The sequence below is a fragment of the Pseudonaja textilis genome, chromosome 1, assembly GCF_049901715.1.
Source record: "Pseudonaja textilis isolate UNSWEBS1 chromosome 1, rPseTex1.2, whole genome shotgun sequence".
Classification (NCBI taxonomy): Eukaryota; Metazoa; Chordata; class Lepidosauria; order Squamata; family Elapidae; genus Pseudonaja; species Pseudonaja textilis.
The window spans coordinates 205,064,577-205,080,709 of record NC_141990.1 but is presented as its reverse complement, the minus strand read 5'-3'; the positions used below and the strand labels follow the sequence as shown (position 1 = coordinate 205,080,709).

General features: G+C 36.8%; 1 protein-coding gene across 1 annotated transcript in view; it reads right to left on the bottom strand.

Moving 5' to 3' along the window:
• Positions 1-14,805, bottom strand: part of VWDE (von Willebrand factor D and EGF domains) — a 200,146-nt gene extending 185,341 nt beyond the window's left edge. Inside the window, exons 1-3 of the mRNA XM_087925528.1 lie at positions 14,760-14,805; positions 13,350-13,534; positions 3,579-3,807 (exon numbers count right to left, since the gene is read on the bottom strand). Of these exons, the coding sequence (XP_087781654.1) occupies positions 3,579-3,807; positions 13,350-13,534; positions 14,760-14,805 (460 nt within the window). The remainder of the gene's footprint in view (positions 1-3,578; positions 3,808-13,349; positions 13,535-14,759) is intronic.
• Between the last annotated feature and the right edge of the window lie 1,328 nt (positions 14,806-16,133).

Genomic DNA, 16,133 nt, shown 5'->3' with positions numbered 1-16,133 from the left:
GGTGGGGGTTGTTCTGTTCAGGTGGGGGCTTGGTTGTGCTCAGGTTTGTCTTAGTTGCCAGGGGATTTGAGCTGGTGAGCTGTGATCCTATTGTTTGGCTTCGCATTCATGGTCATGCCACATCTTCATGGTGGGCATCCGTTCACTTCATGTATGGGTTGGAGGGGTTTGAAGCAGGTAGTGATGCAGCTGCGCTACGGCTTCTGGTCTGTGGTTGTGTCTCATCATCTGTGTGGGTGTGAGTCTGCTTTCTATGTGGAAGTGTGGTGGTAGCATCTTGTGTGGCCCTTGTGGATGTGGGTCTGGTGTCATTCTTCATGTTAGGTACTCGTTTGTTAGTGAGGGCGGGTTTCCAAATGGCTGGTAGGCGGGAGGTATCATCTCGTTTATTCATGCTGTGTGGGTGTTTTTCTATCTCTATGGCTTCTCTGATTATTCTGTTGTTGAAGTGTTCAGTTTTGGTGATAGTTCTGGTATTTTTAAAGTCAATCTCATGTCCTGTGGCTTTGAGGTATTGGACCAGGGAAGAGGTTGGTTCTTCTTTTTTGATTGAGTTCTTGTGTTCTTCAATGCGTGCACTTATTCTTCTGTTGATTTGTCCGATGTATGTGGTGGACCAGGCGGTGCATAGGACTTTGTATACTCCTTGGTTTTCTAACTCGATTTTGTTTTTAGGGTTTCTTAGGATGGTGGATATTTTTCTGTTTGTGCAGAATGCTGTCTTAATGTTGTGTTTTTGGAGGATCTTGCTGATTTTGTCTGTAGTGCCTTTTATATATGGGAGGAGGGCTTTGCCGTTTTCTTGTTCTCTGTCTTGGATTTTGGTTGGGGTTTCTTTTTGGATTAGGTGGGTAATCTTCTTTCTTTGGAATCCATTGGCTGTTAGTACATTCGTGAGAGTGTGTAGTTCGGTTTTTAGGTGTTGTTTGTCGGATAAGCATTTTGTTCTGGAGATGAATGTCTCAGCCACGGAATTGATCTGTGCTGGGTGGTGGTGTGAGAGTGCATGTAGATAGCAGTTTGTATGTGTTTTTCTGGTAGATGGTATGTCCTAGGGAGCCATTGGATTTTTTGTATACCAAGACATTTAGGAAGGGAAGTTGATTGTTAGCTTCTGAAAATTGTATTTTGGGGTGTAGGCTGTTGAGGTGTGTGAGGAAGTTGTTCAGTTTTTCTTTCCCGTGTGGCCAGATTATGAAGCTGTCATCTACGTATCAGAGCCAGAGTTTGGGTTTGTGATCATATTTTTCTAGAGCTTGTGTTTCAAAGTGTTCCATGTAGAGGTTTGCAATGACAGGTGAGAGGGGTGATCCCATGGATGCTCCTTCTATTTGTTTGTATTATTGTCCATTGTAGGTGAAGTATGTATTGGATAGGCAGTGGTTGGTCAAATCTAGGATGTGCTTGGGGGGTGGTGTATTTGTTTTGGATGGCTGTCAAGGCTTCTTTTATAGGCACTTGGGTGAAGAGGGATATGACATCAAAGCTCACTAGTAGGTTGCTGGGCTTTAAGTTTTGTTTCTTTATTATCTCAATGAACTGGAATGAGTTTCTTACGTGTGAGTTGATGGATTCTGCATAGGGCTGTAGTTGTTTGGCAAGAAATTTGGCTAGGTTTTGTAGAGGTGAGCCTATGGAGCTGACTATTGGTTTATATATATATTTGTTTTCGTAGATTTTCATGGGTACAGGTATGTAGGTCGAGGTGTGTTCGGGTCTTTTCCCATGTAAGATTAAGAGTATCTTGGTGACGTTTCGGCGAGGTCCCACTCACCATCCTCAGACTGGTTCTTTTGGCTTTGTGCCAGTGCAAGCAGTGTGTGATCGGAGCTGCTGTCTCTCTATAAATACTGGTGAGAGGGGGCTGATGTGCTGGTCTGGTTGGCTGTGTTACTGCCTCTTGATTGGTTGATGGAATTGGTGTTGGTATAATGGGCTGTGTGATGGCGTTGTGAGTTTTGTTGTGGAGATATCCTGGATCTTGTGCTTTAATCTCCTAGGTCATATGTGTTTTGATCTCTTTTCCATTAGCCTCCTGTGTTGTAAATTTTTAAAATGTACTATATTTATTTTGTTTCCAGGCCCAATTCAAACGTTTGGTTCTTACTACAAAATTCTAAATTACATCTTCTAATATCAAGAAACTTTATATCAATAAAAATGCAGGAAAGTATTTTGTGTAGCAACATCTCAATTATCTGATAATTTGGATAGAGAGATTAAGCCTGCCCAAGGTCCTTGTAATGCAGACAGTAAAAACATTTTTAAAATTATTTTGTCTTCTAATTATTTTATTAGCTCTACTCTTCTGGAAATTTTAAAGTGTTCTTAGGACATTTTATGTGGCTTTTTTATTATAACCTGTTTTCATATTATCAATACACTTTGGGACTAGAGATAAGATTTAAAACTCAGCTTCTAATATTGAAATTAATAAAGGAATGTTAACATGAAGTTTAATAGTATTGAGATCAGTGAGCTTATTAATGTTAATATTGTGCTTTGCAAAATGTGCTTTGCAAAATGTGCTTTGCAAAATGTAAAAACAAAATTTCTTGCCTTCTTATAATATAAAATCTGATGCCAAAAAGTCAGAAAAGGGTAGGAGATAGTCATGCTGCAAAGTCAAGAAGGTGAGTTACAGAAGGCATGGAAGTTAGGAGATTATGCCAAAATCATGACAGAAAAGGGCATTTTTGAGGAGAGAATTGAATTGAAAAAGAAGTGGCAGCACTCAAGTGTTCTAAGAGGCTGTTTCAAGCACAAAGGGCAATCAAGGGAAAAAACGTTATCTGGCAAGAAACTAAATGCATTTATAAATATTATACTCTAACTGTCCACAACAAGAAGGTAGCAGAGATTTACCAATAGAGTGCTTTTGATGATGACTGGATATGGAATAAAAAGCTATCTACCACAACCAGATTTTCTTTGTGTGGATTCCTTGAGATTTAAGTTGCCCTGCAAAATTCACATATTGCTACAGATTCTTCTAAGAAAGGCTTATTTGTATTATTCTGTAGAAGTCACGGATTTTAAATGGTATACTCAGTGAGGAATTGCTATCTGCAATTCCTTTTCTTTCTTAAAAAAAAAATAGAATATGTTTTCTGTGCAGGGGTAGAAATTTCTGTTCAAAATAATTTTAAAAAATGTCAGCCAAAAGTTATTATCTTTTGGCCTCCCTTAGAACAGCTTCTAGAGGAACTTGTTCATTTTCAACAGCTATTTCAGTGTTAGACCCCATTTAGTAACAAACACAATACAAAATGTTCAAATACATTATATTTTTTCCCTTTAAGCCAAACGTGGAAACAAAAAAAAATTGTACACAAAGTGTAACTGCAGTAAATTTTCCTTGGTGACACACTGCAGGTTAAAATCTGCCAAAGTTAAAATAACTATTCTATGAAAACATTTTAGGCGGCTGCTGACTTATTACCTGCATGCTATGCATCTTACAAAAAGCAACGCTTGACTTGCTAGGTCACCAAGGTATGTACAGCAATAACAATGTGTAGCAAAAGGAATACATAGAATACAATGTAACCCATAAACGTGGAGTTCATGAAACTCACCTTCTGCACAATAGCCCATGCACCCTTGAGTAGGTTGCAGGAGATAAACAAGGAACTTCCCACAATGTCTAACTGAGATGGGGATTTGGAAGAGGCAACAGTCTTTGGTGCTTCCAGAAAAGAATTGCCAGGTTCCACAGGCAGTCAGTGCCTTTCTCTCTCCAGGACGTGGGAGAGAACCTGATTGAAGGGATAGCCAGATTGGGGCTTGTGTTCCACATTTGTTCATCTGTGGGGGAAAAAAATAGATAGTATTTAAAATTCAAGAGTAGAGAACTTAAGCCAGGGGTGTCAAAGTCAAGGCCCATGGGCCAGATCCAGCCCACAGGGTGCTTAGATCTAGCCCATGGGGCCACCCTGGAAACAGCAAAGGACCAGCCCATGGTGCCTCTGAAAATAGACTCCCAATCTCTGTTTTCGGCTGGGACGGCCTCCTGCAACTCTCTGCCAGTGAAAATGGAGCTCAGGAGGGCCACATCCCAAGCTCCATTTTCACTGGCAGCGGGTTACAGGAGGCCATCCAATCTGAAAACAGAGATTGGGAGCCCGTTTTCACTGGCAGAGCACTCAGGCCACCACAGATGCCCGTGACACAAGTGATGTCAAGCTGGCCACGCCCACCCACCCCACTGAGGTCAAACACAATCCTGATGCGGTCCTCAATGAAGTTGACTTTGACACCCCTGACTTAAACAATATATTTCTTCCAATGAGTTGTGGAAGCAGTCAGGACAGAAGGGACTCACTTCTGGTTTGAAGGGCTTTGGCGACAGACAGAAATCCATGATCGTGTGTGGTTTCTGTCTGGGCTCGCCGCTGGAGCGCCCCGAGCCAGCTGGTTTAGGGGCTAAGCCACCCCATAGAGGTGGTGAGGAGTGGGGAGACCACCAGCAGGGACGAGGAGAGCCGCATCTCTCCTCCTCAGCTAGCCATTACTCCCTTTCCCGAAGGCGGTTGCAGCAGTGGCCAGAAATGGCCACCACAAAGAAGACTGGAAAAGAATGTGCAGGAGGAAGATAAGAAGTGAAAGTTTTGGCTGACTGGGTTAAATTGTAAAAGCAACAACCAAGGTACCCTGGAATTTAAACTTACAAAAAATAACATCGCTCCCAAAAAAGAGTCGGAAGCAGCGAAGGAAAGTGAAAACGGAAAGGTTTGGCTTTTTTCTCTCTTCTCTCTCCTTCCCTATACAGACAACTAAAAGACTTAAATAAGAAATCAGAAAAATCCCCTTTGACATCAATAGGCAATTAAGCTGAAAATAAAACAAAATGCCAAAGGAATAATAAAGATTTCTGGACATTAAAAATTTTCTTTTTCATAAGCAGGAAGGGAGAGAAAAAGAATAAGGGCAGGATCTGGAAGAGGGAGGAGACTGCCTGGAATTAAAAAGAATTTAAAGTAAAACTTCAACAAGACTTCTAAAAGATACATTTTAACTGAAACTTTGCAACTAAATAGTAACTCCAGGAAGAGAAAGTGGGAAAAAAGAGGAAAAAAGAAACAGCTTGCGTGTATTTGAACTATTTGGTGATCTTTGGATTTTTGGTTATTATATTTGAATGACTAAAATCAATAGGGTGGTTGTTTAAAAATTTATACAATGGCACCACTTCTGGATGAATTGAAAATGGAACTTAAAAAGTACAAAGAAGATGCACAAGAAGGGAAGGGTTCTTTTGGCTTCGTTTTTCAATTCTTAGAAATGGAGATTTGGAACTATGAGAAACAACAAGAAAAGACTGCAAAACAAGAAGACTGGGACAAAGAAGAAGCCATCTTTAATGAACAAGTAATTCTATGTGGGAAGAAAAGGAAAGGGGGAAAGAGAATGGAGAATTTAAGACTTAAAAAAACAACCAAAGAAAAGAAAAATAATTCAAAAATAAGTATAATCCTGGAAAGCAACAGAAAAGGGGAATACAGAAGAGAGAAATAGAGGTAGAGAGACAAGGGGGTAAAAAGGGGAGAGAGAAGAAGAGAGGGAAGAAGAAAAGGAAAAGAAGTTTCAAAGGACTGGAGCAAGATATAGAGAAACAGGACCTATTTATAGATAATGGGTGAAAATCTAACTGAAAAAGGGATTCTGTAAAGGTACATAAGATTGTATTGTTATATTAGTAATAGAAATAACTTTAGAAAATTGGAAACAACATATGATTAAAGTGAGAGATAAAATAGTTAGTATAATTTAGTGAAATGTTTGTGAATAAAATAAGTGAAATAAAATAAACGAGAAAATTGAATTAGGAAGGAACGGGAACATTTTAATTAGTTAATGTTTTATAAAATATAAGTGAAGAGGGGGGGAATTAACTTTGGAAAGCTTATAATTGTTCCCATAGAAGTATGATATTTAATTGAAAGGTAATGTTAAAGATGTTAAGACTTTAATGAATATTAATATTAATGATAGAATTGGAATGGAATGTTGTTTTAATTATATATATTTATATTTTTTTCTTTTTTTAAGAATACAGTGTGTATTTTAAGAATGCACCAAGCAGAATCCGAAGGGAAGTTATGTATTATATTGAATGTTACAACTTTAGGGAAAGGATATAAAGGCGTCATACTCCAATCAGTAACTACAGGAGAAATTTTGTTTAATGAGAAAAGATAATAGATAATTGAAACAGGATGGACAAAAATATAAATACAATGATTTGAATTGAGATGAGATAATTAAAATAAAATTGAGAAAATTAAAAGAGGGGAGAAGCTATGTAGAAAATGTAAAATAGTAATAAGATATGGAATAGAATATAAAAATGTGCATGAACCTGAATTTGTGTTTGTATGAAGAAATGTAACCCAGGATTATGCTGCTTTCAAAAAAGAGGTTTTATTTGTATTTTTTTTTCTCTTTGTGAAAACTCAAATAAAATTTACAAAAAAAAAAAAAAAAAGACAGAAGGGGCTGACCCCCAAATGACATTCTCTCATCAGGTCTGACCAGTGATTCAGCTTTTATCAGTCAGGTTCTAGCACAAATTGGACTACGGTGCTCTATCTCCAGCAACAACAGAATAGAATTCTGCTTAGGAGCCCAGCTAAGTCAGTTAACGATGAAGGAACTCTTTGTTCCTCAAAGCAAATCATTTCCTCTCTTCAGTAAACTTTACACATGTTCTGAAACAACAGCAACAATATGAAGAAACCTTTAATGCAGAAACACTTTTAAACTGCATAAAGGCACACTTATCAAGTTTGTTCTACATAGCTCTGACATTTCTGACTAGTGCAATATACACTAGCCTTGACTATAACATTACATCTTGACTATAACATTGTTTCAATGTTGTAAAACTGTATTATTTCTTTTAGTGAGCAAATATTACTTATCTTAAATTAGACACTAAAAATTCTGTATATAAAATATCGTAAATGATTCGAGCCATACTCTAGAGACAACACTAAATTAACTTTAAACGCTTTGCGGCTTTTTACCATAATGGAAGATGGTTACTGCTCTAAGTTTTTGCCTGTATTATTTATAGAACACATTTACTCTTATTTTCTGCCTTTTAAAATAGTAATCTAAACCATGATTTTTGTGATCCCAGATTAGACACCCTGTCCTTTATTCATTTAGCTCCTCATCAATACCAGAATCAATGATAAAATATTATAAAATATTAACATGATTTCTCATTTGTTTGCTATGCTCAACAGCAACTTCTCCTGAATCCTTTGGGAAAAACTGATATATTTTTTTCTCAGATAATCATTATTACTGTCTCATTCTCCCTATAAATAGCTATGATTGATATTGGTTAAAGATTCCTGTACATTCTGCCTTATATACTGGAAGTTTCTGTAACAGCTAGAAACTTGCACTATTTGGAAGAAAAGGCTAGGAATCCAATATCAAGATTATGTAAGGTAATAATGCAAATATATATGGAATTTCCTAGCTTTAACCAGGTTAAAGCCTGGTCAACTGAACAATATGACAACTCTGATTGCAGAATATAGAATGCTTCCAATACTAAGAGATTATATAATTTATTTTAGATTATTCATTCTAGATCAGGAGTGTCAAATTCACGGGCCGCAGGTCAGATGCATCACATGCTGGCCATGCCCACCCCTGGTTTAAGTGAAGGGGAAAAAAGTTGTGATACGTCATGTGATGACAACATGTCGTCTCAAGTTTGACATCCCTGTCTTAGATTGTAAATGTTTTTCTTTGTTTGACCTGTTCTCAGAACCCTACCAATTATTATTAATTTGTGTGACCAGGATTGGAGGAGCTATGTTCAAATCTACCCTCAGTTACAGTAGCAGTTTGGGTTGACTCTGGGCTTCATTCTTCGTTCTTTCAGCCCAGCTTATTTCTCAGAATTGTTGCATGAAAAAAAAAAGCGTGCTGTCTTGAGCTCCTGGAGAAAATGTGGGATATACAAGCCATGATTAAGTACCTCTTAGCTTACTATGATATGGGAATCCTACCTCAGTGATGTTTCCTGTCTTCACAAATGACACCTCATTGGAATCGATGCTGCTTTTTGAAAGAAAAATACTCTGATCCTCACTGCACATTTTTACCATGTCTGTTGTACTGCTGTAATCAGTTACACTTGAGCCATTGCTGACTTAGAGGCATTCAGTCTTTGTGAATAATAATCTTACACTGGGAAGGAAGATTCTGTTGTTTGGTGAACATTTTTTCTCAACAGATGTATTGAAAGTTTCAAATGAGCTTGAAAAAAAATGACTAATGGGCTAAAAAAGAAAAGTAAAAAAAACCTAGCACAAAGTGGGATATATATGGGCTTCTCTCAGCAAAATATACACATGAAAACAGATGTAAGTGGCTCATTTTCAGCTTTCAAAAACCGATGATCAAATATTTCTAGAGTTAACAGTTATCATTGTAAGTGTAGATAAGTAAAATGATGCACAACTACAGTAAAGCCGCTGAATTTGAGTGCTGTGTAACGTTTGAAAAAAATGTAACAGAAGTTATGTATTTTTCTTTTGCACAATTTTGCCAGAGTTCTTAAGGAGTTGCAGCAGCTCTTTTGTAGCATTTGAAAAATGGCTCTTGTATGACAACAGGGTTAGATTGGGGTCTCTTGTAAGTTAGGTTTGCTTCACTGCAGTTCTGTCAGCTAAAGTTTACATGGCATGCCAAGAAAGACACAAATTAGCTCATACACTGGAAGGCTCCCTGAACACCGAGAATAACGAGTTAGGCAAAATTAATATCAAACAATTTGACATGCTAAATTAATTTCTTGTTAAGGCCTTGTTTGAAAAGCAAACTTCTTTGAAGTTGATGTTTATTTTAATCGGAAATGGCAAATTGGGAATGTCATTTAAGATTCACAGAGTATTATTATGGAAGAGTTTAAGGTCATGAAATATTAACCTTCTCACTATGCTTCATCCCTTTGCTCTTGGTGCTGCTGGTATTTAAATATGTCTTTTCTTTTTTGCATTTGTTCATATCAGTATGAGGCTTTTGCTATGATAGCTCCTCCACTCAAAAATCCCTCACCCCTTTCCAGAGGGAACAATGAGATAACCCTGCTGTTGTCTGTGTCAACTGTTTTAATGCAATCCACATAAAATACATTATGTGCCAAAGGATCTTTAGGTGGTTTAAAATACAAACATAATTAATTTAATTTAACAAACCATTCATATAAACATCTTCTACTTTATCTAACATTTTCAAGTTTATACTTCATAATTCTGAGTGGTACAATGATCTATGGAGGGAGGAAAATGTTCCAATCCTTGATTTGATCCAGTATGATCCTTGCGTGCCACCTGATTACTAGTCTTCTTATGCCTGGAAAAACATTGTGTACCTCTGGCCCAGAAAATGATGTATATGTAGTTACAACCAGAGGTGCTCTTCAGCAGGTTTTGACCAGTTCTGGAGAACTGGTAGCAGAAATTTGAGTAGTTCAGAGAGCCAGAAAATACCACCTCTGACTGGCTCCACCCCCATCTATCTTCTACCTCCCGAGTCCCAGCTGATTGGCTGGGTCTTCTTTTGTTGCCCTGCACATGAGAACAGAGCTGGAAAGCAGGTTAGTGGGGTGGGGAAGGAATGGGGATTTTACAGTATCCTTCCCCTGCCATGCCCACCATGCCATGGCCACCATGCCACGCCCACCATGCCATGCCATGCCCATTGAGTCATGCCCACAGAATCGGTAGTAAAAAAAATTGAATCCCACCACTGGTTACAACTATAATTGTGACTAGAATTTCTGTCACTAAGCAATATGGCCTTTAAATAAGTCATGAGAGTCAAAAAAGTAATGATCTTTTTGTTGTTGTTGTTTTCTGTGATAGTTTTTTGTGAATCTGGCTTCACCAGCTGGCTTTACTTACTGGAATCCCTTTAGGAAGGTCATACAGGATTGCAATTGTTGTAAATACATGCTGGTTGCCAAGGGCCTAAATTTTGATTACATGACTGCAAGAATGCTGCAATGATCATAAGTATGATGATCAGATATTAGTCGCTTTTATCAGCATCACTGTAACTGTGAATGAATGGCCATAAACTGAGGATTGCCTGTATGCAGATGATACATAGTTCTGTTTTTATTCCGAAGGACTCTAGGCAGGACTATCTTTGAAGAGAGTTTAGAAACTTGTATTAGTACAGAATATGGCAGCAAGAATACGAAAGCAGAAACATTATTAGCTTTTATTTTGATTTTTACCTTCACTATTTTCCAGGCTGTTGGTTACTGGCTGCTTAGAGACTCAGATATTAAATGTTCTGTTTAAATTAATTGAAAAGTAAACAATATCTCAGACTCAGCATCACATGTCCTGACCATATGATATAGTCATTAATGTATATTTCAATACATTTCATTCATTTAGTTTTCCAGTACATGTTAGTAAAATCATCATCATTATCATTTTAGCCTTTGTCTATCCACTTCAGCATGCTTCCTGAGTTTCCTTTTGCCAATTGTGCCCACAATTCTTGAGGATCTTGTCGATCCATCTTGTTTTAGGTCTCTTTCGTGGACACTTTTTATCAAGTGGGATCCATTCTATGACTTCCTTGGTCCACCTGCCATCAGTTCTTCTTGCTATGTGACCAGCCATTTCCATTTCAATTCCTAATTCATATTAATTCTTATTGAAATATGAGGTTGCAAAGCTTGAAAAGGCTTGAAAAATTATGGCAAATTTAACATTTGGAATAGTTGGATTAATATAATTTAAATGAGATATTATTAACTCTGCTGCATATATTTGGTTCAGCTCTAATGGATTTCTCTTTATTGAGTTAAGTAGCAATTAGCATCTAATTTTTTTTTCTGATAACACATAGACCCTAATGCCATAGCACTGCAAGGTATTTCTGAATGAAGAAAGATTCTTAATAGTAGAAGTGAAAGAATAACTGCTTTCACACTGCCTTCAAAATAGTCACTGAAGAAGTTTTAGTAGATGAATGATATGAAATATTTATAACACAAAACAATCATGAATGCATCAGATAGAGATTGTGTGATGAGGAAGCAAGCTTGTATACATGTTCTTATAATCAGGGGTGGGATTCAAATTTTTTAACAACTGGTTCTGTGGGCATGGCTTAGGTGGTGGGCGTGGCTCGGTGGTCATGTGACTGGGTGGACATGTCTTGGTGGTCCTGTTATTGGCTGGATGTGGCCAACTCAATATCACTCACATCGAGGCATGCATCTCCTCGCCTGGCCTCTCATGACTGTGGGGATGCTACAACAGTCGTAAGTGTGAAGAATGATCATAAGACACTTTTTTCAGTGCCACTGTAACTTTGAATGGTCACTCCACACAAGCAAAGTACCAGCAAAGGAGGGTCAAAAAATTCCAGAGATGTTCCAGAGACAGGAAGTCCAATCCTGCCAAGAATGTAATAAGGGTTAACGGAGAGGCAGTTTCTGTAAGCAACACCAGAATGTTTCCTTCCTGCCTTCCTTACAGGATTAGGCCAGTAATTTCTTCTTACAATGGGTTCTCCGAACTGCTTAGAATGTTAACAACCGGTTCTAGTGAATAGGTGCGAACTGGTAGAATCCCACCCTTGCTTATGATGCATTTGAAATCATATGAAGCTCAGTTCATATATCTGTACATTTGTATATGTAATATTCAAATAAGTGGAAACCCATCTGGATCATGTGGTAGCCTATTATATCTTGTTGCAAAGAATCATAACAGGAATCACACTTAGTAAATAAAGCACTTTTACTCACCAGCAGTGCTTCAGTATACGAACAAAGTGATTTTTTTGTTAATCATAGGGATAACTGATTAACTATACCTTGAATTTTATTAGTCATGCAATATACACACAGTCAACAAATTGATAATGTTAATAGGGCTATTTTGATTTTTTCTAGAAGGAAACTATTACATTAAGTGTTAGATTAGTGTTTACATATTTTAAGGTCACAAGAGCTGCACAGATTATTCTAAATTTGGCGTGACAATTTCAAATGCTCACAGGAAATCATCCTACATTCCAGAATTTTTCTTCAGCTGATATCAAGGAATGTTTGTTATTTATATTTTTAAGTTTATTCAGGAAGTTGTTAGCTCTGTTGAAGGCGGGGGAGGGGAATAAGGCTTTTTGTTTTAGGGATTTTTATTTTCATTGGGATGTCATAGTATTATGATGATGATTGTAATCTTTATAACCCCCAGACTCACTGCTGTGAGATGGCTTTAAAATTGAATATTTTTTAAACATAATCAGGATCATTTACTTTGTGTAAAATTTAGCTCAATTTGTTGAACCTACACAGTTTAAAATTACCACAAAAAGGCCAAGGAATTAAGAACACAAACATGAAAAAAATATTTCAAAGATATGGTTTTTAATTAAAATTGCTTTTTAAATAAGCTTTATTATTTCATTTTTTTAAAATCAGAACTTCTTTATTTCAATTTCAATCCTAGTTCATGTTGTGGTTTAGATGAAGTTTTTTTTTTAGGTGAGGTGGTGCTTTGAATTAGAAAGTTATTATTTCTTTTGAATTACAAAGTTATCTGTAAAAGAAGCAAAGCAATATATTATTTATTTTGAATCAAGAAGCTATACATCAAAGACGTAAAACCTCAAAGGTGCTATAACCTTTAAGTCATTGATCAGAGCTGCTGAAGATTTTCCATCAAGAAAATGCCCAATATATTTTGAATTACCTACTTTCCCAGCGGCAGATAATGCATTATTTAAAAACTTCCGGGCCAAAAAAAAAATGAAAATAAAAAATAGGTTATTGAATTGCTTCACACTTAATCCAACCACATATTTCATATGGCTCAAAACATGTCAGTAACAGGTTTGAGCTATAATACAGTAGAAGTGTTGAACTATTAATAATACTTCAGCCTGTGAAATGAATTCTTTTGAGCTTCAGAAAGCATGAGGTGAATTCATTTGCATATAAAAGAAACAAATTTGATTAGACCTGTATAAGTATATCAAGCTGTTCCCTGGATGAGGAAATTCCTTTGTGCGTCTAATCATACATTGTTCTTTTTTAATGTACTGTACCCATTAATTAAGGTTGAAGTATGCATCTGAGGCAAGATGGTGCCATTCAAGTACTCAAAAAAGCCTTTTCCAGTCTGGTGCCTATCAGTTGTTTGGGTCTGTCACTCCAGAAATTCTAAATATTATAGGAGAGGTTTAAGGGTTCTGGGAGTTGAGAGCACAAAATGTCTAGGGAGAACCTGGGTTTATGAAAGACTTATTGAGAGCGCACATTTCATTCCATTTCATTTTATCTGACTTACTTCTATACACTTGGTTGGCATTTCTGCAGGCTTATTTTCAATCATGAAGCGGTACCACCCTTGTGGAAGTGAATGATCACAAATCATGTCCTGAATGGCTTTTTCCTGCAATTCCAGAGAATCAAAATGGATGCTGCGATAGGCGTGATGGAGAATACGATGTCCTTCTGGAAAGCATTCTGGGGCTAAGGGCAGAAAAGGAAGAAAATAGAAGTATTATAACTGTCAATAAAAGTCAATACATTGTATCTATAACTTTACATTATTAAATCACAGCTCAGTATGAATGAATGTTTGCACAGAGCATTTTGATATCTGTCTGTAGACTATTTCTAGAAGCTAAATGACATGTTACCTTTACTAAGCAGAATGAGCTGAAAATATATTTTTACGTTTTCTCTTATTTCAAAATAGGGATGACTGACAATTTCATTCAGTTTGATTTCCAACTTTCCAATGGGTGTATGTTTCTTCTTCTTTCAGGGACTATAAAAAATAGGTGATTTATTTTCTTTTAATGAATATAGGAATTGAAAAATGAAAGATGAATCCATCTTAACAGCTTGGAAGGCCTGCATCTGGCACTTCAACTGGAGCCACTCTGTAAATGTCTTTGACTTTGTAAAATATTTTTCATTCAGTAGAAAGGAAGATATAAATACTTTTCAAAGGCAAGAAAAATTCTACAAAAATTTCATTTATGTCTTGCCAGGAATTTGAACCTCCATGGTTATTAGGGTTCTTTATGAGTGTGACTCCATTTTCATTGTACAATCATTTCTCAAACTTAATCCAGGTTCCTATGAGGCTGTTCTGCTTGCGGGGCCCATGAGGCATGTCAGCCATCACTTTCTATCAGCTTGTACCAATAAAAAAAAATCTCAAACCACTGAAAAGTTCTAGAAGACAAAGAAAACAAGCAAATATTTTTCACAGGGCAATAAAACTTTGTAAGTGGTAGATTCCAATGGAGTAAGATACTGAAGAACTTGAACTAGGACCACTCTTTGTTACTGTGTGACTTTTGGCCAGTCACTTTCTCTCAACACAGCCTACCTCACAGGACTGTTGTAGTGGTGAAAAATAGGATGGAGTACCACACATAGTGCTGATGCAGAATACATGTTGCCTTTAGCTCCTGAATGAAATGAAACATAAATCTAAAGAATAAATATTAAATCATGTTCATGATGGACTTTTATTCTTCTTTTCCCTTATGGATTCCCAATCTTTCACCATTATATGTTGAAAATAGAAACTTTGATATTGCTGTTATGGATAGATAATAAACATCTTTGCTACCTTTTCCTTTTTTTTAGCTTTGAGGTGTGCTAGATATAATGTAAGAGAAAATACCACTGCCTAAATGAAAGGTATATAAAGGTAATAAATGAATATTAATTCAGTTACGTTCTTGATGGTAAGCAATCTCCTCCTCTTTATCCTCCTCCCTCATTGATTCCTTAAACATTAACCACTGTATTAAACAATATGATATTTTTCATGCTGAGAATGCCTTCTACAATATGCCAAAACAGAAGCAGGAGAATCTCATTGGATCTCTATCTCTCACTCCCCACCTCTCTCTCTCCTGCCCCTTCATATATGGCACTAGATTTACATACATTAGAATAGGGGTGTCAAACTCATGGCAGCATGACAACGTAATGTGATGCATCAGGACTTTTTCCCCTTTCACTAAACCAGGCATGGGCGTGGCCAGTCCGTGATGCATCCAGTGCACAGGCTGGGAGTTTGACAGCCCTGCATTAGAAAGATGCAGCAGATTCTTTCCTGAATCTGAAGGCTGCTCTGTTGTTGTTGTTGTTTTTTAAGAAACATAACTGACACAAGAAGGGCAAGGCTTGTTTCACATAAATTCTGAAAATTTGCTATGGGACTTTTGTTGATCAAAGACAGGTTTAAGAAATGCTGATTTCAGGCATATTTTCTAGAATGCAACATGAATCACACAAGGAGTTTTCTTGATATATATTATATAAAAGAGAAAAGAAAAACGAGCTGCGAAAACAATGCATATGATTAAATGTACATGGCTAATGTGAGATAGAAAGACTAAATCAGGCTTCTGCAGAGAATCATGCTTCTTTAGGGGTCTGCTTATTATAGCATTCAAAAGGGCACAGGAAGATAGAATCCTAGAGCAAACATATAGAGAAATAAAGGATTTCTCTGGTGCCTGAATTAGGTGGAGGCTGAGAATCCACCTAAAATTTAAATTTGGAGTAATCTGTGACACCACAAAACAGAATGCAAGCAGTATTCTCCTAAAGTGATCCAAACCAAATTAGGATCATCTAGGAGATTTCACAAATTATTTAATATTTTTGAACATTGCAAAAAGTGCTACATCTGCTAAAAGCAACATTGACCTTTTTTGCGGGGGGTGTTCTTTTTTTTTTTTTCAGAAGACTGTCTGTCTATAGTGGAATTTCATCAATCAACAGAGAGGGAAGGAAGGGTGGGTAGTGGAAGCCAGGGTACCAGGGAATTAAAGAACAAGAGAACAGGTGAAGGTCAGATGAAATATAACAGTCCCACATTAAACCCACAGAACCAATTTTGCCATTCATTTGTGCATTAACCCAATTTACTACTTCTATTGTTTCTCTGATTTTCCTTGTTGCTAGGTGATATTTCTTGATCAGATTTTCTTTGGTCTTTTTGTTTTTCTTTTTTGTCATCTGTTCTAGCTTGTTTGCATCTTATTTTCAAATCTGATTTTCCAATTTGGTGGTGCACTGTTTGCTTTTTTTATTTATT